This window comes from Struthio camelus, chromosome 5 (genome assembly GCF_040807025.1).
Source record: "Struthio camelus isolate bStrCam1 chromosome 5, bStrCam1.hap1, whole genome shotgun sequence".
In the NCBI taxonomy this organism is placed as follows: Eukaryota; Metazoa; Chordata; class Aves; order Struthioniformes; family Struthionidae; genus Struthio; species Struthio camelus.
In genome coordinates, this window is record NC_090946.1 from 43,304,228 (window position 1) to 43,325,829 (window position 21,602).

Below are 21,602 nucleotides of genomic sequence, written 5' to 3' on the forward strand. Positions count from 1 at the left end.
GGGTCGTGCGATCCCTCACAATCGGACTCTAATATGATTTTTGCATTTTATTAACAGGATCCTGTTTTGCTTGAGATTGTATTAGGAATAAGAGAAGTAATTTCTATGCCAGTAGCATAACTTAATGTGAGGACAGCATTAGGGAGCTGTATTAATGGACCTCTGTAGTTCAGTGTGATGTTAACAGGGAACTTTCTTCTCGGAGCTGAACAGCAGAAACAAGAAAGCTGAGAGCTCAAGTAGTTCATCCTTCAAAAAACTTTAATCTAAATTTCATTGGAAGCAGGTTTTATGAATTAATTATGCCATGATTTAGTTTTTAATTAACATAACACAGCATTTAGAGTTTCTTTTGCCTTGATGTAGTCATGCTGAAATTACATTAACTTTTTGTGAGGTAGTGAAATCTTACCATAAACCAGCTCTTCCTTTTCTGGGAGGTATATTTTTTTTATTCGGCACCCTCTACTTAAAACACTCATCTGGGTTCCTGAGGACTTTGAGTCTTCGGTTTGCTCTAGTAGTAATGATGTGTAGGATGAGTAATTAGAAGTCTAATTTTCAATCAGCTTTTACATAGGTATATATTCATAGGTATATAATAAGCCTTTAGGCTTATTAGTAATTTTTCAGACCTGAATCATCAGACAGTTTTGATGGTAGTATTTTCACATACTTCCTGCTGCATAGATGATTTTTTTAAATTATATTTTTATGCAGTTGTCAACTTGTGAAACAGATTATCTGCATTATTTGCAGTATTAGCAACGCTGATAGCTTCGAGTAACTTGTCTTATTTCCACTCCTATCAAATAACAGGTTGGGCTAGGGCATACACATTTATGTAGCTTTTTCCACGTGGTAGGAATTTAAAAAGTTCCTCTTGCTTCACTGAAGAGTTCATCTTTTTGTCCTTATCTCAACTGGCATTTTAAATAAAGCTAATAAGTTTTCAGTTGCAATACAGTGTAAAACATTTCTCTAGCTCTCACCTGGCCCTGGCTGACTAAATATGCTTTATTGATGGCTTGGGATATTTCGAACTTATTTCAACAGGTATTGTTTGTAATTATCCTTTAATTTGAAGCTTTTGCTGAAATGGAAGGCAGTTTTTCATGCTGTTTTGGCCATTTTTCTTAAGTTGATCTTTTCTTGCATTGACCAGTGTTAAAATAAACACTGATCATATTAGTAGTGTAGAATCTCTTAGATGGGAGAACTGTTCATGAATGACAAAACAGGAGTTTTGTGATCTTGCATATTTTTGGAATTCCAGTTTCTGTGGAAGGAGGTGGTAGTCTTAGATACTTGTACAGATAAAATGGTAAACTGAAAGGCAGTGCTAGCATTTTGACATGCATACTTTGACATGCACTGTTAGCTGTTAAATGTATGATTGATCAATTTTTAAATTGCTGATAGTTAAACTTTGTCTTAGTAGTAAGTGTTCAGTATCTTACTGAACTAAGAATAAGGTAACAATTTTGATTTTACCGATTTATAGATTCTGCAAACAATTCCAATTAGTTCAAATTGTTTATTATTAAGTGAAGGTCATTTTAAAATGTTAGTATTAGAAAATGTGTTATCACCCTTCCCTTAAACCCCATTTTGAGATGTGAATACAATTTTTAAGGAAAACATATGTGCAGGTGCTTGTCCTGGCTTTGAATATGTTTTTTTTTGTAGAAACTGTGTCTGTATTGTAGCGGGAAGTCCACGTTGATCTAGAAAGAGAGATATTACAACTGGAGGCTAACAGTTGGAATTAATATGGGAAAGGGAACGCTAATAGAAAAAAAATGAATTAAGATTTTAATATTTTAGGACTGGGAAGGTGGTACAATGAAGCTGAATACATTATACTCTAAGCCAAAGACTTGGCTTCTGTTTTTAATTATCATGGTTGTTAATTTTGTCTGAAAGTGGAAATGGTGATGTGACTGCTTACAGTGCAGTTAGTAGGTAAGGCAGTTTTATTAGCTAGGAGCAGTCTGTCTCACGTAACGGAACTAGAAACGTTGGACTAGCTGGTTTGAATGTGATCTACTTGCTGGAATAAAGATCTCATTACGATGCTAGAAAGGCCAAGAATTTTGACTAGATTGTTAGAGAACTGATCATATTGCTCCCGTTCATTGACTAATCTCTTCTTACTAAAAACTTCATTATCATAGAGGGATTCTGTAATTCTTGATTTGATAGTAGGCAAAAAGGGTGGAAATCATTTGTTAAAGTTTGGATGTCTACTAAGTTAGTCATTTAGATTCTTTTATAATCAACAAAGAGAAATATCCACTTTTAACGAGTGATAATTTCATTGTAAAGTAGACTTAAAGTGGGTCAGCAGACCTCTGAACTGTTTCTCTCTCTACTGGGAGGAAAGGGAGTATAAATACAGAGCCCTGGTTTTATAGATGTCTGAATCTGCATGCAATAATTCTCACTGAGTATGTAATTGTAGATTCATAGTATTCTAATCAGTGATGATGTGATATTAATTTTAGTGATCATAATGAAACCTCCAAAAACCCCAAATGCAGTCTGGCTGCTTTGTCTTTCTATTGCTTAAGCTTTTTTGTCCAAAAAAAAAACAAACCCTCCACCCAACCCCTCTCCCCACTTTCATTGAGATGTTTTTTCCTGTTTTTTTTTTACCAGCAACTGGTAATATGCAAACATTGCAAGATAAAAGGTTTTGGTTTAGATCTGAGAATTGGCTCTGCTTCTGTGAACAAAAGAAAACCCAGCCTTGAACTGAGTTCTCAGAAGTTTGTGTAATGGTGTAACAATTTCAGACTTTAGGAGAGTTCTTTAGAGAAGTTTAATTGACTTTTGACTTTTTTTCCCCTTTTCTAGGTCTTTACATGATCCTTATTGATATAAATGAGCTGGTCTGTGTCAGACCTATGTTTAAGAAGCCTCTTTAGAGTGTCCATCTGTGTGGTTAAAAGAACAACTTGAGAGGTCTTCCATAATAAACAGGCTTAAACTGTATTTACGGTGTTTGTCCCTTATTAGGAAATAGCTTTACAAAAGACTACTGTTGCTTTGCAAATACTTAACAATGACATTTTAGGTTATTTTATCAAATTAGATGTTAGTTCTTTAATTTTAGTTGCATACTGGCCTTTGAGGTGCAGAGAAGAAAGTGCATCAATTCTCAGGTGAAACCTTTTTTTTAGGTACTGTACTGAACTTTACTTGTGCCATCTCTATGGTTTATTCAGAGTTTATATTTTTCTTCATATTTGTAGAGTCAAGGTTGTTGCTGCAAGAGAAAGGGATTTTAAGAGAAGTGCTATTGCAGGACTTGAGAAAAACCTCAAGTCAAGAAGTGAACGTTTTCTCGCACTACATGTAATATGTGAAACTCTTCCAATAACTTTTGGTTCTATGTCACTTAGGGGATGAGGATATTTTTGAAACAAATTTCATAAATCAGGAGTTTAAGAAGCTAGGTACTTTTAAAAAATATCATCTTCTTAGGTATATCCCTGTACCTGATTTTCAAAATCACTGAGTAAGCTTACCGTTGAAGTTGTGGTTAGATCTTCCTATAACTCCAGAGAAGGCAGACATGAGAAACGTGGGGCATGAGATGAGATTTTATATTCTGGGTAATCATAAGGCATACTAATTGTTTATATGCAAGATTGTACAGAAAAGTTGTCATTGTATTAAAGAATAGCCTGACTAGACAGTTCTCGTGGGGATTTTGGAGATAAGTTTCTTGAACCTCTTGTGAGTTCTTAGGTGGTAGAACATGTGGGCTGTATTAGAATCTACAGAGGATGTAGATTATTTTTAAAGGTGCGCGAGTGGGCGTATCATTAGTAAGAGTAGTGGGAGTCACAAAGCATTGCATCCTCTGAGCTTAAAAGAGTTTATAACAGTTTCATTAACCTAGCTTCTGGTTTGATTACATTTGTATAATGCAAACAGAATTGGGAACTCTTACTGTTAATTACAGAGAATACTTTTCAAAGAGCTATTATGAGAAATGAGATATGAAAGAAACTCACACTGGACAGATGTACAAATGTTAACATTCATTCCTAATATAATAAATAAGAATCGTATTTCAGTGTTAAACGCTGTAGGAACAAATTCTGTTCTTACTTGCCAGCCACAGTTGCTATGTTGGACGCCACAGCAGATTCTCTAAGAAGATTCTACCTGCCTTTTGTGTGAAAATGAACTTTTCTGCATTGCTAGGCTTACTGAAGGATAATCAAGTTATTTTCAGATATTCTGACCACCAGAAAAAATTATGCTGGCTTCTTCTAGGCTCATTTTCATTATCAACAGCTGCTGTTTTGATAAAAGCTTGACGCAAAGCCTTCACAATTTCACTTTGGAGTTCCAAATTAATATTAAGAATGCTTTTTGTGACACACAGCCTTCTCTTTGCATTAGCTGCAGTGAAAAGCATGGCTGATATAGTGGGAACAAACTCAAGAAAATGCAGCAATAAAAGGGCCTTAATTATATTCATCCAACTGTTGGAGGATGGGAGGAAATAAAGTGTTTTGAATTGCCACATCACAGCTGTCAGGCTGTAACTCATTTCAGTGCTTGGGCCTACTGCAGTAATGGTATAAAATGGAGTCATCTGTGATCTTGTGAACATACTTTGAGCTAATTTTTCCTCCTGCGTACTTCGCAGTAATTTAAGCTAACTTTCATTTTCTAACTAAGATTGGCTAGCGTGCACCAGGTCCGTTGCCGCAGTAATTCAAATTTTGTGAATATACAAATTTTGGCATATACAAATTCATATGCTTGTTTTCATTTAAATGTTTTGGGCTATGGATACTTCTGTAGGCTTGTGAAAGACATCCTTGCCCTGTGTAGTGAGGCAGCTCTTGTTGGTCTCGGTTTAGCTGGGTACTGACATCTTCAGTGTGATGCTGTGAAAGCCATAGTCCGTGGCTTTGGGCTGCTGAATTCCTGGTGAATGGAGAAGAGCTGCTGACTTGCCTGGGTTCAGAACAAGCGTCTCTAGCATGGTGTTGTGTCCGATACGGGCAATAGCAGACCCTGGGGAAGAATAAGAGTAAGGCAGGCATGAAATGAGTCTTCCTGACTCATCGATTTGGAGCTAGTGAACTCCTGAAGAGGAGATATCATCTCCACCATAGCTTCTAATAGTTTTTGAAACTTTTCATCCAATCATTAAACTGCTTTTTCAGTGTTTTTGTATTTTGGCTTTGCAAAACATCCTGGGGCAAGGAATTGTGCAAGTTAATTGCATATTATACGAGAAGTACTTTTTATTTTGAAACCTGGGCTGCTGGCGAATTCCATTGCTTGTCCCCAATTTCCCTAACGTGAAAACTGGAAAATCGTCATTCCGTGTTCATTTGCTCCATGACGCTTGCGATACTATACTTTTTGTAGCTCTCCCCACTAACAAATTGTTTTTCTGAGGTAAAGGCCTTTGACCTGCCTAATCTCTCCCTGTACAGAAGCTGTTACATAGCTCTAATTATCCTCCTTACCCTTCTGTGCCTCTTCCTTTCATCTCAGAAAGGGTATAGTAGCTGCAAGAACTAGGCAACGTTAAACATGAGCGCAGCATGCTTTTATATTATGGCATGTTTCTGGGTTCGTTCTGCTCCTTTCATAATTCTTAATGCTGTTTGCCTATTTGACAGCTACATTCTGTATTTACGTGTGACTCAGGATGTTTCCTGAAAATAATAATAGCTGAATTAATATACATCATTGTTTATAGTTAGAGTCATTCTCTTACCCTTCGTCTATGTGCCTTTCTCTGGTGTTTTAATCACAGAATCATTTTTTCTTACGAGATGATCTTGTATGTCTAACATCAATTTAATTTAATCTGCTCCAGAACATTTTGCATCAGCTGTAAACAGTCGCTTCACTATTCACTGCCACCTTTTGACAGCAGATATGAGTATGATAAACACCGCTGTTTCCAGCAAAGATCCTTGTGGGGCTCCCAGTTCTGCATCCAAACATGCTATTGCTGCCCTATTCTTGTAGATTTACCCAGCTGGTCTATACATAAATCATACTTACTGACGGAGTTGGCAACACTGGTACCTGTTCTCACTGAAGACTTCTCATAGAGCTGATAAAACCTTAAAGTTTCTTATCCCCAAAACTTCAAGATCACGGAAGGAGCAGATTGGTGGACGGGATATGTAAGTCTGCTGAGTACAGTGCAGAACATGGCTGCTAGATCAGTTGTCCAAAATGCTGACGCTTTCACTGTTAACGTTGAGCGTGTCATCTGTAGGTGAAAGACTGCATAAGGCTCAGCATGAATACATTTTGTGTTGCTGAAATGGACTGTTCGAGTAGTCTGGCCTAGGAGGTGCGTTTGTTTCTAAAACGCACGCTCTAGATCCGCGGCTTGTTTGTCTGCATATTTCTGCAGTCACTTAAGTAGACCCGAAAAGACTGTGTACATTCACATATGTTTCTGAACTAACAGTAAGTGAGTAATGACCAAGTCAATAGTCCAAAGGGTTTTTTTTTTTTTTAATTTGTATTTGACTTATACTGCTGCTAAGTACCAGGTGTTTGCCGTAGTGGATACAATTATTTTTCTATTCCAACACTGATTATTTGATTATAAAACTCATAAATCCTCAGTGAAGTGACTCTAGTGTGAGAGTGTAGATTTCTGTGACTGATTTGCCCATCAAATATGCTTAGTTTACTTGTAAATGTGTTTTTTTTTAAGTTTTGAAACTTGCATATTTTTTGCAAGTTTTGACATATTTCACTTCAAGCTTTGATTCCTGGAATTGGGTGATTATAGAAAATCTGTTTCCACTGTTTCAGCCTCTTTCCTTACACGGATTTTATTTCTTATATCTTTATTTTAACTAATCTCTTTTCTAAATTCAGCATGTAGTTGGATGATACCTTTTAATGTTCATTTCTGAAAACTGTTTAGCTATCTAAGACTATAGCTGCCCTGAACATGGGTGTTGCACTCGGAAATGGAAGGGCTTGGTTCATTAAGCATTCTTCGCATGCATGCAGGCTAGCTGCAAAGCAGAATTACTTGAACTGCTTTCCAAAGGACATAGCTAGTGTTTGTTTAGAAAACTTTGGCTTATTTTGAGTTATTATAGCTAGTATAATTCACTGTATCACCACCAAGTGTTTAGGTGACCCACTTTTCATTTTTGGCTGACGGTCATTGCAGTGTTTTTCTAGAGGCAGCCTATAAAGCACGGAGATTGCTGCCTTATAACTGCCCACTTAAGCATAGCAGCGCAGGGTGTAGGACTGTATGTCAGAGCTTACAATGACTGTGGAGTCTGATTAGTTGGGCATTGCTTTAGAATGGTTATTGATGGAGCACTTTAGGGTGGTTTTTTTAATTTTATTTGCTGAATTTCTGTCCTTCACAGGTTTCAAGGGGCAAGTGATTTATCTTTTGACTGGTAGAAAGTACATTGCGTATCATCAGGAATAACTTCTCCTTCGGCCTTCCAATGATCAAACATTACCCTGAGTTACTTTTAAACTTTTTTTTTGGACAGTTTATGTTTTAAGAGTCTGGAATGTGGTTGCTGTGCCGGTACTTTGGTTACATGCTGTGGTGAAGAGTACCGAGTGCCGTATGGCGGCGTAAACGTGCGCAGGCTGCAGCGAGTCTGGCAGTCGGACGTACCACGCCAGGTCCTGAGCCGCAGGACGGGGCTCCCGGTAGCTGCATGTTTTAGCCACACAGTTGCTAATGGTGGATTGACGTACAGCTTGTGATTTCATTTCCTGGTATTTTGTAAGCTGTGTGCAATTTCTTGTTTAACTCTGTTTTTTGCCGGTTAGACCTTGTTGTGGTTTTAACATTTTTCCTCCTTTCTCTACCCTTATCCGCGGTGCAAATGAAATTCTCCAGCTTCTGGAAACAAATGTGGAGTGCTCGCTCCGCTCAGGTATGAGGCAAGACCAAGTAGCTGGCAGATGATAGGAACATCTTCAGTTACTACAGCTGTGTCTGCAAAGAACGATTTACCTGTTTTAAAGGTGCTGCCTTCTGCAACCGCTGGGCAGGCGTCAGCTCTGAGAGGACAGACACTCACACCACTGTGATGTTAGCGCGTTGCAATTTCTAAGAACACTGTCGGAGAAATTTATGCTATTTCATCTTCGGTCTTGCAGCTTTGGCCTCCTTGATCTTGTCTGAGCAGTTTAAGGCTGGGACTTCTACTGTGTTTTCAAACTATAGTCTATCACTCTCAGTGCTGGAAGATGAGTCACTAGAAAACAACCGGAAGTTTCCCAAACCGTGACATGTGCAGTCTCACACAGCTGAGACGCTTGTTTCTGAGTGGTCCTTTTATTAAGGACAAACATTTTCTTTTCCACAGAGAGGAAAATCCGCTTAATTTGCTGCTCTAATAATAATAATAACAATAATAATAAGTACTTGAGGCTCAAAAAATGAACTCATACTTCACCTTTATTTTAATCAGTGTATTTTGATGTCTTAGAGTGCTTACTTGTAGTAATATGTTATTAGATCTTAATTGGGTAATGAAAGGGTGAATGGGTTGGAAAGCCATGTGGTGAATAACGCGGTTAGTCATACTGTATTGCGTAAGCAGGACTGTTAACATTTCAGTGAGAATGCTCATCTGGTTACAGGCCTTCGTTTCCTTCAGTGTGACAGTGCTGGATTTAATTAGATTTTTATGGGATCTAAGCTTACAAAAAGGCTCAAAGTTCTGTATTCAGAAAACTGACAAACGGGATGACCTTTTTCTCCTCAGAAGCTAAAGGTACTCTGTGTTCCTGTGCTGCTGCATAATCGCAAGGAAGCTGTTGCAGGGCGATCGCCGCGAGTTTTGGCTAGCCTTTGCAGCAGACTTGAGGAGAAGGGGCATTATATGTTTTGGTACTGTTGTGAGTGGGAGAGGAGAGGACAGGTTTATGTTTAGCAACAGTACTTGGTAATGACGGTTCAAAGAAGTAAAAGTCCATTCTAGCAGCTCATAATAGATAGGGACAAACTCTTTACCTTAGCTGGGACATACTTGCTTTCCTAGCTTGCCTCTGTCTTGTAAGTGGAATATTTTTATGTTGTCATCCTAAAATGTAGAGACTCGGACTGTGCATTAGAAAGCAAATAGGTCTTAATATTTTGAATCACTCTCATGCGTTTCCATGCATACAAAATGAACACCTGTCAAAACCAAATCTTGTCACAAGAAAATGGCTTAAAACAGGCATACTTCTTTTTTGCTATCGTAATGTCCTGCGATAGCCTCGATTTACAGTCATGTTAAAGTATCAGCAATGAACTGAGTTCTGTAAGAAAAATATTGTAGGATACTATTCTGAAATAGGAAGTGAGGGCTGTTTATGTTTCTTGGTGTGGCCCTGCATGGATTTGGTAATAAATCCACGTTTTGATAATGCTAAAAGACAGCTCTTAGACACCTGGACAGGAGTGACCAGGTTGTGCTTGCACAAAACCTCAAAGCCACAGAGTTTTGTTAGGATATAGATCTTCACAGCCATGTTGAGGAATGTGTATGAAATGTTTTCCTAGCAAGTAGGTTAGGCAAACGCATGTGAGATTTGTAATGACATGAAGATGATTTGCATCTTTCATTAGGTCTGAAATATCAGGTAGCTTTGGAAGAAGCAACGCACTTTTCAGTCTTTCATATAAAGAAATGCTTGGTGTTTCTTGGGAATAAAACAGTGAATTAGGGACAGTGAATTTCTTGCTCTAGGGACTCCGTTTGGTTTGTCCGTCTGTACTGGAGATCGAATAGGTATGGTTTCACCAGGAAAGAGCGCATTAGAGCTGATAGGTGGTGTGCAGCTTCTACCTCACGTGCACCCAGCACCCAGCAGGAATCATTAAGAAGACTTTTTCTTTAATAATATAGTCTGGTCGTAACGTTTATTGAATTAGTTTTATGTGAAGGCTGGATTAATTCCTTTTAAATTTTGGCGAGGTCCCTGTTTTTAAGCCTAGATCTCTCAGCTGCTTGAAACGTATGCTTTTAGGACTTTTATAGATGAGTGAATTTGGTGTACTAATTGTTCTGGGTTATGCTTGTAACAGGATTTGTACTACAGAGCAGGAAGATTGCACACTGGGTGTTCTCTCCCCTGCCCTTACTACTTTGTGTTTGTTGAAGGCTCTCTGGGAGTACTTTGCCCTTATTTGACCCATGACAGTTTTGTTTTGCCTTTTTTAATTGGTAAAGTAAATAGGAAGCAGTCAGTATTTAATTCTGAGAGGAAACAGCAAGTGATCCCAACGCTTCTGAATGGTTTCAAAAAACTGGCTGAACTAAGGACTCGCTTAAAAATCGGTCTTTATCCCTTTCAGCCTCGAACAGAACAGATACTGTCTACTTGAACGTGGCTTGAATAACCTTTGTTAAGGCTAAAATTCAGAAGGATGAGTTTAGGCTAAGCATACTGCAAACTTCATGCCTCTAAGCAACCACTTACAGTTTCAGCATGGGGGTGGGCAACAAAACCAGTACAAAACCCATGTTTTTCTAACAACTCAAATTTGTGACTGTAATTCAGTACCAATATTGAATTGTCCTTTTGCCCTGCAAATTGTGTAGGCTGAATCACCTTGTAGTAGCCAACTGCTACGTGAAACATTTATGCAAAATGTAAATGCACGGCTTATCTGGAGGTATAGATACAGGAGTAACCTGCTGCAAGGCAAACTAAGCTTCAAATTTGCAGCTCTGGTGTATTCTGTATAGCAGCCACATGATCTTAACTTCAGTTAATGTAAAAAACTTACCCATCTCTCACTGAAGGATAGGTTGTCATTCTGCATTTCCCGAAGGATAAAAGTGAACACATTTGTAAAGCAGAGCAGTTAATAAGACATTAATTAACACGCTAGTTTATTTGTTCCATAGCCACAACCTGATGCCGCACGAGGCAGTGAAGCCAAGAATGCTTCTACATACGCTTTTCTCCGTGACAACATGATTTCTGTTCCTGTGTTTCCCCTGAGTTGTTAGCAAAATGATCACGGTTAAAATGATACACTTTTATGTAGTGGAAAGAGTAAAGCTCTCCTTAAATTGGAATTGTTGCTGGGGGAAAAAAAAGGCTATGGAGCTGTGTTTTGAAAATATCCGAAATATATCTGTTTGCAGGAAAACACACAACAATGTGGATTTGCAACCCTCCCCCCCCCCCCAATAGGTTTTGTAGCTGCCTGGGAACTCGCCTAGTGTTTAGTCTAATGGCGTAATCTCTTAGATTACAAAAAATTGTCACCACTTTTGCAACAGAGTTGTTGAGCTGTCTATAGTTAGCCTTTTGGTAAAAATAACCTAAAAATATAATGGAACCTTAAGTGGAGCTGTATCTTTTCCCTAACCGTTCTCAGTGCTTTTGGTGTTTGTTACTGGTCTGACTCTGGCATGACACCGCATTTTGTGAACTAACTAGATCTTGAGTTTGTCTTTTAATCAGGCTTGCCTTTAAATGCTATTTCTTCATTCTCTTCTCTCTTGACCCAAATTAGATTTGGAGTTGTAAAAGTGGAAAGGAAATAGTGTCTTGGGTGGTAGCTTGGTTTGTTTCTTCGTATGGCTTTTAAAATAATTTTAATTTCAGGACAAAATCATCCAAGTGGTAAATATAAAAAAATCAGTGACAGATAAGTTTCAGCCTCATAATCCCAAGACATAATATGAACCTTTTTACAGTGTCAGTATTGCTGTCAATGAAACATAGAAAATAACCTGCTAGCTTTTCCTAGCCTAGGCTGGTGTCTGTCATTTTCTCTGCGTACTTGGTACGCTTATATGAAAATGGGAAGCGGGATGCAAAGGATGGAAATCGAAGCAGCTCACTTGGTGTTTGCTAGAGTTCCTAGGCAAGGAGTTGAAACTTCAGGCAAGATTAACAGGAGTTTGAGCGCTTAATTGCAGCAGTTCCTGTGCTTCTTTTCTGAATCCTCAAATATGCAGCCTATGTGAATTGTTTTGCTTAACACTCCTACATCTGGTGGCAATTCTAGTTATATTGGAGTGACACACATGTTGCCAGCAAATTGGCTGTTTGCAGGACAAACTACTTTGGAACCTACTCAGAACAGCCTGTTATCTCAGAAAATACGGTTGTGGTAGTTGGGAAAGCTTTTTGTTTTTCTGGCCAGAAATTAATCTTTCCTTTGGTCAGGATTGCTATTAAATAGAAAAGCTATTTTCAAACTGTTTGTAAACATGACCTCAGAATTAGAACGTGTAGGAAAATGGGTTTGGGTTTTAGCAAATGGGAGGTATTTTTAGCCAAAATGCTGCTTCAGCTTATCATAGGAAGTACAGTTCAGGACCTGTTATTCCCATTCTTCTCTGTGGACTGAGATTTCTAGTAAGAATAAATCTGCGATAACGTACCAGTCAGTCCTGGAGGCCAAAGCAATGCATCACCGGAGAAGTGCAAGGAAATGGCTCACATAAGCACACGTAGTGATAAAGGCAATTTGAGTGCAGTTTTGCAAGTGGTGTAGCGGTTGTCTATTGTTTGAAATTCATGCTTTGTTACTTGTTAAAACATTTGGAGAGTCAGAGTATCTTGAAAAATAGAATTTTTCCATGTGAGTTGTTTTTACACAGTTGTAGGTTTGAGATTTCTACAAAAAGTTTTTTAATTGGTTGTATCCAGGCCACTGACAGATGAGCCGTACTGCATTCAGGTGTATCAATTTAGGAGTCTGTTGCTCTTTGAGGCAAAATTGCCGAAATGGAATATAGGCCCATTTGTCAGTCGCTTGAGCACCGAGTCTGGCAGTTGCACTTTAAACTACAGAGTTGACTGAGCTACTGAACTTTGCACTGGAGTAGCTGGAGCAGTGGTTTTGCTCACTGTGCTGTGGAGCTGCTAATCTTCAGCAGGGACAAGAGTGGTTGTCTGTCCTGTGAATTGAGGTAATGTGTGTAGATTTGCTAAAGTCTGTGTCACCTGCCCTAGGTGAGGGAGAGGCTCACTTGAAATTCTGGTTCCTTTAGACCCAGGTGATGCGCAGGCTTCTTTGTCCACAGTTTGTAAAGCAAAATGCAAAACTAATGCTTCTGTAATGACCCTCTGAGCATTAAAGAGAGTCGAAAACTTTTATCTCCTCTTAAAACTTCCAGAATTTCCTTGGCATATTCAAAAAAAACTTTTATATAGCATTTAACTTGCTTTAATTTGTGATTGTGGAGGAGCTGCTCATTTGCAGGGACTAACTTTATTAGCTTTAGCTAGTTCAGTGGTAAGAAATGTGCATGGGGATATTCTTAATTTTATTTGGCACAGAAATTCTAATCTCTGTATTCAACCAGGTAAATTGAATAAAAATGTTTGATGACATTGGTTATGTCAGGCGTTTGGCAGCCGTAAAGGAACAGAACAACATACGTGGTGTCACTGAAGTGCTTTAACAGAAGTATTAAGAGTGTTCTCAGCCTAGCTCTGAATCTTGATCATTCAAGTAGTCTCCTACTGGTAGAAACTGTGAATTTGAAATTTGTATTGGTCTGAGAACATTGGGGTCCAGTTTTCTTCTGAAGAGATATGCTAATTTGTTAACTGCACAAAACCTAGCATGATCTCCCTCAACTATCCTTTTAAAATACAAGCATGAACCAATCACCCATACGTAAAGAACAATATAAGCACCTAAGTTTAGGAGAGGTCTTAGGGCTATGGATCCTTTTCATGCATAGATGGCTTAGCAGCTTATGCTACTAGAGCCTTGCATGGACGCTCTAGGTAGGTGTTTAAATTCAGGGAGGCAGGATTTCATACACATCTCCCATCAGTGCTTCTCTGTCAGATAATTTAGCTATCCTTAGGGTCAGGGTAAGTGATTGCTGGGTCTAATGCTTCATTCAGGTGCTGTGGAAAGATATAAGTAATGCAGCTTTGTGTTTTCTACTTCAGAGTGAATATCTAACCCCCTTTCTCTGAATCTAGATCCAAAATATTTTCCTTTCAGAGGTACCTCCATTGATATTTTGCAGAAGCTCAAATTTTCCACAAGGACCTTTATCACAATAGTGGTTGACCCAAAGTGACTAAATGTATATTTTGGTGCCTATTGGAAGTATTCTTTTTTTTTCTTCTAGGACGTGAAAATCTAAGAAATGAACAAATTACGGCAAAGCTTTAGGAGAAAGAAAGATGTCTATGTCCCAGAGGCCAGTAGGCCTCATCAGTGGCAGACTGATGAAGAAGGTGTTCGTACTGGCAAATGTAGCTTTCCTGTTAAGGTAAGAGTTTCTGCCTTTCTTTCGGTTAGCCACGAGATACTCTTGCCATGAAATATTGTTTGGGTTTTTCTGGCAAGCATAAGCCAGTGGCATGCTTCATTACACATTGACCTATTTTATAGCTAGCTCTCATTGCAAAGGATGTGAGTTTTTTTTAAAGCCAGATGAATCATATAACAAATGTCTTGGAAAATTGCTGTCTGATATACTACATCATTGAAGTAAATCATGTAGCTAGGCAGAGAAGTAATATTTGTTTTCTTTTTTCTGGAAGAGCAGAAATGATAAACCTCTTAAACTGCATAGATGAGTACTTAGTTCTGTTTATTAAAAGTGAAGGTATTAGTTACAATTTTGCTTGGAAGGTAAGCTGTGGGTTGTACTTGGAAAGGAATCCTTCCTCCCTTCTGATAATTGAAAAACTTGCAAAACAATACCTGTCTTGTCTTCCAGTGCTTGATATATGCTTTGAGTTGCTGTTTTGAGAGTATCTTCTGCGTTATGATTGTTATATAATATATATGTGTTTTTATGTATATTTATGTGCATTATATATAGTATGTAAAAATAGAATGTGTATGTGTATATCTGTCAGAAATTGTTAATGCATTTGGAACTTACATTAATCTTTTTGAGTCCTTGGTACTCATTCCAGATTGAGCATTATAAATAGGTATTTTCCTTTGTGTCATCATTTCTCTTTCCCTTTCTTAAAATTTGTGCTTTCCTTTATTATGCCTATATTGAAAAAGCTTTTTGAGTTGCTTCATTTGAGGAGAGTTCTACTATGCCATCTCAACATGCTTGTCAGTGTCTATACTGAACAGTGTAATGTAGCCCAAAAGGTGCAGGTGCTTCTTGGTAGGGGAAAAACAGATAATTAGGGTGTTTTGCTGCATATGCTCACCCTCTAACCAAAACCTTCCCGCCTCAAGGCGCACTAATACTATCTCTGTAATAGGCCTTTAGCGGCTTAAGGTTTAAATATCTGCATAAGGAAAAAATGTCTATGCTTCTGGCACCTAAGGATCTTTCATTAGTTTTTATCTCTGTGTTATACTTGAAGTGATTCTGTGCAGTTGTTAAACAAGTGATGCTGCTAGGTGGAACTCCTGAAATGGGCTTTGGCTGTGGGTATCGGAGTGAAGGAGCTGCAGTGTAGTACTGAAAAGAGGTGATGCTTTATCGGGGCTCTCAAAGGGAGTAACTTTTGCAACTGCTCTGTGGAAGCTTGATTGTGCTTTTTTAATATTAACACTGTCTAGATGAGAGCAGAACTATTAGCTTGAAGATTGTTGTTTTAATAGCTTGGCCATTATACGGGTGTAAAAGCTAAAATGTCTAACTTCCAGATTTTTAGACATTTAGTTTAATTCAAACTTTGTCAGTCCTTTACTGATCACGAAGGCTGTGAACAGCTTCTTGCTGTTTAAAGACTGAATTTGTTTGTTTGGCGTTTTGTTTTGTTTTGTTTTTAAACCTCTTGGTCAGGACTTGCAGTTATAATGGCAAACGCTTCCTGTATTTAGATGACGTATTCATCTATTCTGGGCACATGTGCCTCCAGTCAGAAAAGGTTTGGGGCTATTCTGTGGTGAAAAGGCATAGAAATGGATGAGAATCCTTGCATCCTGTCATCCTCCTGGAATTTGTTTAGCCTTATTTGCCTGCTCTGTATTGAAATTCACTCGTACAGTTGAGCTAATTTATCCATTGGAAAAATTACTCTGAAGTAAATGTATCTTTCCTTACGTTTCCTCATTCAGTCAGCATGGTGGGCTACCGCTATTTGAAGAAGCTGTAATCAGATGAAAACTTTAAATCAGAACAATCTGCCATTGAGAGGTGTGTTAGCTTATTCAGTTAGAATTTATCTTCCAAAATACGGTGCCTTGAGATGGGCAGCAGTGGAAAGTTTTATTAGGCTTGGGATGCAAAGTGGGTGTTAACTAGGGCTTAACAGATAGAGACAGGAAGTATGCCATTGTGAGCAAACAAGATAAACCAGATGTGGAGTCATCAGTTTAGTGGGTGGTACTGTATTTTGTTCACCAAAAGAATAGGAGTTTGTGCTATTGAAGGAGAGTATCCTGTCACGCAGTTCTTGGGTATTATTCAGAAATTCATACATTCCAGGAAAAGCTTGCTGTCATCCATTGCCTTAAATATCTGATGAGGTTTCTTTTCTTTCTGAGCCTCCTCAACGGAGCAGAAGAAACTGAGATATCTTGGAAAAATGCGTTCAAGTCTGAAACATGATGATCTTCGTTTTTTAAAAGTTTCTGAGTGGGCATTCTGGAGTGGTCTGTGGCCTGCAGTATATCTGCTCAAGCACAGTTTAGTGTGTTTTTGTGGGGGTTACATTTGACCTTCATCTTTAGGGTCTGCCTTCCCTTCTCTAAAAATTATCAGCCACTGTTTTAGAAACTCAAAATATAGCTGAGTGGCAAGATTGGAGTCTGGCTTTGAAAGAGATGACAATTGTTTTTACCTGTAGAGCTGATGGAGGCCTGAGAATTGTTAACGGATGTCCCTGCAGCTGTAGTCAAAATTTCCTCTTTGAAAGAAAAATACGTGAAAGCAACGTAGTAGGAGTCATGGTGAAATCTTTGTTTCTTTTAATACTTATTAATTTCTTTAGCTAAGGTTCTTAAGGTCTGATCTTTGGGAAGAGGAGACTAGTGTGAAAGCAGAGTAGAGAATGTTTGCTCTCAGTTTATCTTGTAAAAGAGACAGATCAGGAAAGTGTGGTGGGAGAAAGATATGTCACTCTCTTAAGTGCTAAGTTGGTATGTGTTTAATTTCTTGCCTTTAGGGCGCCTTTTTTTTTTTTTTTTTTTTTTTTTGCCCAGAATTAGAGCATTTGTAGAGCGCTACCACAGATTTATCTTTTTTTAGATTTTACAGAACATATGGAACCACTTGAGAAGTCCTGCTGCAAACAGAATTTCATCTTGCCTCCAGGCTTTGTTCTGTTAGTGTTGGACAGGGACTCCAGTAGCTGTTCGCTCCTCATGCTTTGAGGATGCTGTTCTGCAAACAAACTTAATATTATTAAAAGGTTTTCTACGCTGGCGCTGTTCTTGATAGATTTCCTGTGCTACATTAACAGCTGACCCGTGGTGTAAATTACAGTCTATAAATGTGGCGTAGGATTTTGAGCAAATCTCATGTGCTCTCTGAAGTGTTTGCTTTTGGGCAGAGTCGATTTTCTGTGGAAACTATTGGTCAAATTCCTATTGCATAAGTTGCCTTAAAATTCAGGGAAGTGGATCTGATGCATAGTTGATTCTCTTCATTTCTGTGGTCCTAAACTTGGGGCTTGTACAGTTACTCCTGGGTGTACTGTTAGTCTTAGGTAATAATGTCTTAGGCTTTGGTTTAACAATCTCTTTTCCCACAGGTTTCAGAATGGCTGCGTTGTGTGTAACAAGCTGCTGATCATATTGTCTCATCCTGGTTATCAGTGCACATAGGATTTATTTACAGATTATTTACAGATAGCTCATCACTGTATTTAGTATCGAACCAAGGCTGATAAACCAAGGTGGTAATCCAACACATCCAAAATCAGGCTTGGGAGTGACTAGTAACTTCCCTGCACAGCTCTTCTACATAAACTCTTTCGAATTGACTAAAAATGCAAAAAAGAGCCATAATACTGGGACATAAAACAGACTATCCTTTTGCACTCTACTGCATCAGGAGAGGCACAGATACCTGTCTGGCAGCAAAGGTATGAACAGGGTATTAGGCTTGTATTTAGATAAGTGTGACTTGCAGACTGTTAGTATCCCTTGGGCACATAACGTGAATGCTCTGTTAACTCTAGTAGGAATGGAGGCATGATACCTTGTGTCAGAAGTGCCCCTTTATTGTTACATGTGCAACAGTTTCAGCTGCAGAAAAATTTGTGCATAAATTTATTTTCAAAGGTGATCATGCTCTTCCACTGTCCTAAGACAAATTATAAGTGCTGTGTTTCAGTAGTGAGCCCTCCCTCTGAGGGGAAAAAAACTGTGCCAGATATATGTAATGTTTAAGGGACCACTGTTCAGAAGTAGATTATTCTACCGGATGATAAAGCCACTCTTATCAGTGATATAATTTATTTTTACACAATCTTCATAAATCATAATAGCAAAAAATGAAGTTCATTGACATACACATTTTAAAAATTGCTGTCTTGCTCCAGACGCTACCTCACTGAGAACATGCAGCTGTTCTGTGTTTTAATGACTAAAATATTTGACACTAGGACTTCTTTTGTCTGAAATGCCTTTTCGAATGTCCCTCTGGGTAAGTATTTTTTATTCATACAAATGCACTGTAGAGTAACTGGCCTGTGAAATTTCTATCAGAAAAATTAGGTCATTTCCCTCCGCATAACAGAGCTAAACAAATCAAATATTTGGAAGTTCTTAGTTCTTCTGTCCAATTGGACATGTTAAATAGAATAGTAACAGCTGATTCCTACTTGTGAATCTAGGAGACTCAAGAGTCTGATATGTCGGAGATTAATTTGTTGCTGTCACTTTCATGTTTTTTCTGGTAAGTCTCTCTTGACCCTAATGTGTCTTAAGACTACTACTGATTTTACGTATGTATGTAAATATTTTATTCTACTTGGAAGACTAAAGATATCAGTCAATGAAGTCCATGCGAAAGAAACGTGTGCTAAAAATTTGCACCTTTGAACCCAAAGTCCAGGATTTGTTGCTGAATGCCTGGTATTATGTGAATTAGCCTTTCCATTGAATCTTGACTTCTGTGTTGCTGTTGACAAATAAAAATTGTGTGAGTACAGCTGTATATTCACGCCTACAAGAACAGACTTTTCAGAGCCAATGCTCTCCCTGGTTTTCCCATCGAGCCCTTGCAGCGGTGGAGGAAGTTTAGACAACCCTGTGTTGCTTTTTATTCAAGCCCAGGCAGAAGAAGAGGCGACAGCTTGCGCTGAGCCTTGTAGATTATTCTTACTGAGACTTCTGAGTGTCACTTCCCATCTCTGGTGTCCCTGTGACACAGGAGCTTGTTACGTAATTAGCTGGTACGTGGCTCCGCTGAAACTGCCAGCAGTAGAAAATAGGCCACTTCTGTCACTTTGCTGTGTCCTCTCACAGCACGAGTAGCTGTCTGGTTGTCGTCTTCGTTTTGAAATGTTCCTATTGAAGCTTATTGTGTCGTATCTAACTATAAATCTCCTATTAAATATAAATATTAAATTAAATAATTGATTAAATGATCAGTCTGCAAGGTCTTAAAGCACAATTTGAATACCATTCTGTCAGGAAGACTGATACTTGGCACAAACTAATTTCATGTCTGAAATGCACTTCTAGTTGCTTGAAATAATAACAATAGCTGTGGAAGAGCTGACCAGCAGGTTGGTGTTTAAGTGCCTCTTTATTAGGCGTGTGATATTTTTGACCATGAAAGCATAAGATGCTTGAATAGTCTTTGGAAACCGTGTTAAGTGTTTTTAAGAAGTTAATGTGACAAATCTGCTGGTTCCTAACATGTTGCTCAGCCTTACGCATGTAAACACTACAAATCCCTGCCTCTTAAGACATGAATTGATGTCAGCAGTGAACAGTAACCATTCTTACTGAATGCTAACCCAGAAGCAGGCAAGTGTAGATTTTTAAAATGCTGCAGCAATTAACATTTAAGATCACAGAAAAAAGCTTGACGACAACTAATTATAAAAGAGTGATGGTTGTAAGAGAAGGTGAGAGACTTGCCTTAAACATATTTCTGTGCATTTTCGTTGTGATGAAAAGGAATGTAATGCAATCCCTCATCTTTAAGCTTTTCAGATTTGTGTACGACTCCCTGTTTTGTTTGAATAGCCTTGCAAGCAAGAGGTTTTAAATGTAGCTTATTACTCAGTTTAAAAACCGTCCTGTCTTTGACCAAGGCTAATTTTTTAAGCTGTTTAATAAACTTCAGACAGTTTTAAAGATTTGAGTATTAATGTCTGGAACCAAGTAAGATGCAGATTTGCCATAAAAATGGTTTGAATGTCCCTGGAAGAGTCTTTCTTTTAAATGTAATTTAGGTATTGGAAACTAAAAAGTTATCATTGGGTTATATCTTTAAATTCTGTTTGTTTTGTTTTTTTTTTTCCACTAGAGGTTTTGCAGTGTCATAAATTTAAATTGTAATTCTTACAGTACTTGAAGAAAAGGTACAATGTACACCTGCGCAATGTGTTTCTAAAACTTTGAATTATGAATGCCTTATTAAAAATAGTCATCTTCAGTTTATTAATTAATGCTGAATTAGGAATGTAGGAGTTGCACATCAGAATGAACAACTGAAAACCATAAGTCTAGGAGAACATATATGAAGCTGTAAAGGGCCTAGGAGAAATAGTGAGCTTAAGCTTCCTCAAGGGAGATACAGGTTAGGCATTAACAATATCAACTCAGCAAAACAGCCCCCTTTCTAACAGTAAGGATTGTAAGCTCTAGAGTAGATGGTCTAACCTATTGATCTTCTGTTATGGAAACGTCATAATACTGCAAGGCTGACTTCTGTAATGGAGATGTGGAAGTAGATCCTGCCTTGAGGCAAGTGATGTCCTACATAACCTCCCGAGTTCCTTTTCAGCTTCGTTTTAGGGATTTGTAATAATATGAAGAGTACAGCATTTATGTATTTTGTGTTGAGCCTTGCTACTTCATCTTCAGTAGGGTCCTAACTGGAAATGTTTTTTATTCACTAACAGTGGTGTTTCTGTTCACAGTGATTAAGTCTTATATTAGAATCAGTAAGTGAAATGCCTTTACACAGCGTAGCTCTTAGATGGGTACGGTCTGAGGAGAAATTGAGAACTTCTGGTATAAAGAGAACTTGATTTTTAGGGTCGAAATCTTTAGGCCCACGTTATTCAGAGACAGTCAACAGCTATACCTGTTATAGCTCTTCTTTTTGGTCGTTTAAGAAGTTGATGAGACGTTTTGCTTTCCGATGACCTAAAGAAAGTGGCGGAAGTTGGACCCTAAGGAAGTGTATAGCATCATAATTAACCTCTAGCTTTGGGCTATGCAGAATTAGCTTAGATTGTGTTTGGTCACGCTTAATCCTTGAGTTTTTGTTGGTTGTTGTGCATTTTCAGCTCTGTCTAAGCAAACAGCTATTTCAGTCAACAGATTAGAAAACATGAGCGTGGTTGTGAGAGAGAGGGAGAGAAGTGAAGTATTGATCATTGGGGTATACCTCTTATATAAATCAGTGGAAAAGTAGCTCAACTTTAAGTAGAATCCAGGCTTTCTGGATTTAGGCTTGTGTCTAGTTGCAAGACAACGTTTCACCTGTAGCTGGGGAGTTCTGGCTTTAATTCTTGAG

The 21,602-nt window shown here is 38.3% G+C and overlaps 1 protein-coding gene across 8 annotated transcripts in view; it reads left to right on the forward strand.

Annotated features, from left to right (window-relative positions):
* The window catches only part of NUMB (NUMB endocytic adaptor protein), a 107,761-nt gene that overhangs the window by 56,621 nt on the left and 29,538 nt on the right, over window positions 1–21,602 (forward strand). For all 8 annotated transcript variants that reach the window (XM_068946075.1, XM_068946081.1, XM_068946082.1 and 5 more), the window contains exon 2: window positions 14,106–14,249. In XM_068946075.1, coding sequence (XP_068802176.1) covers window positions 14,124–14,249 — 126 coding nt within the window. In that variant the 5' untranslated portion in view covers window positions 14,106–14,123. The remainder of the gene's footprint in view (window positions 1–14,105; window positions 14,250–21,602) is intronic.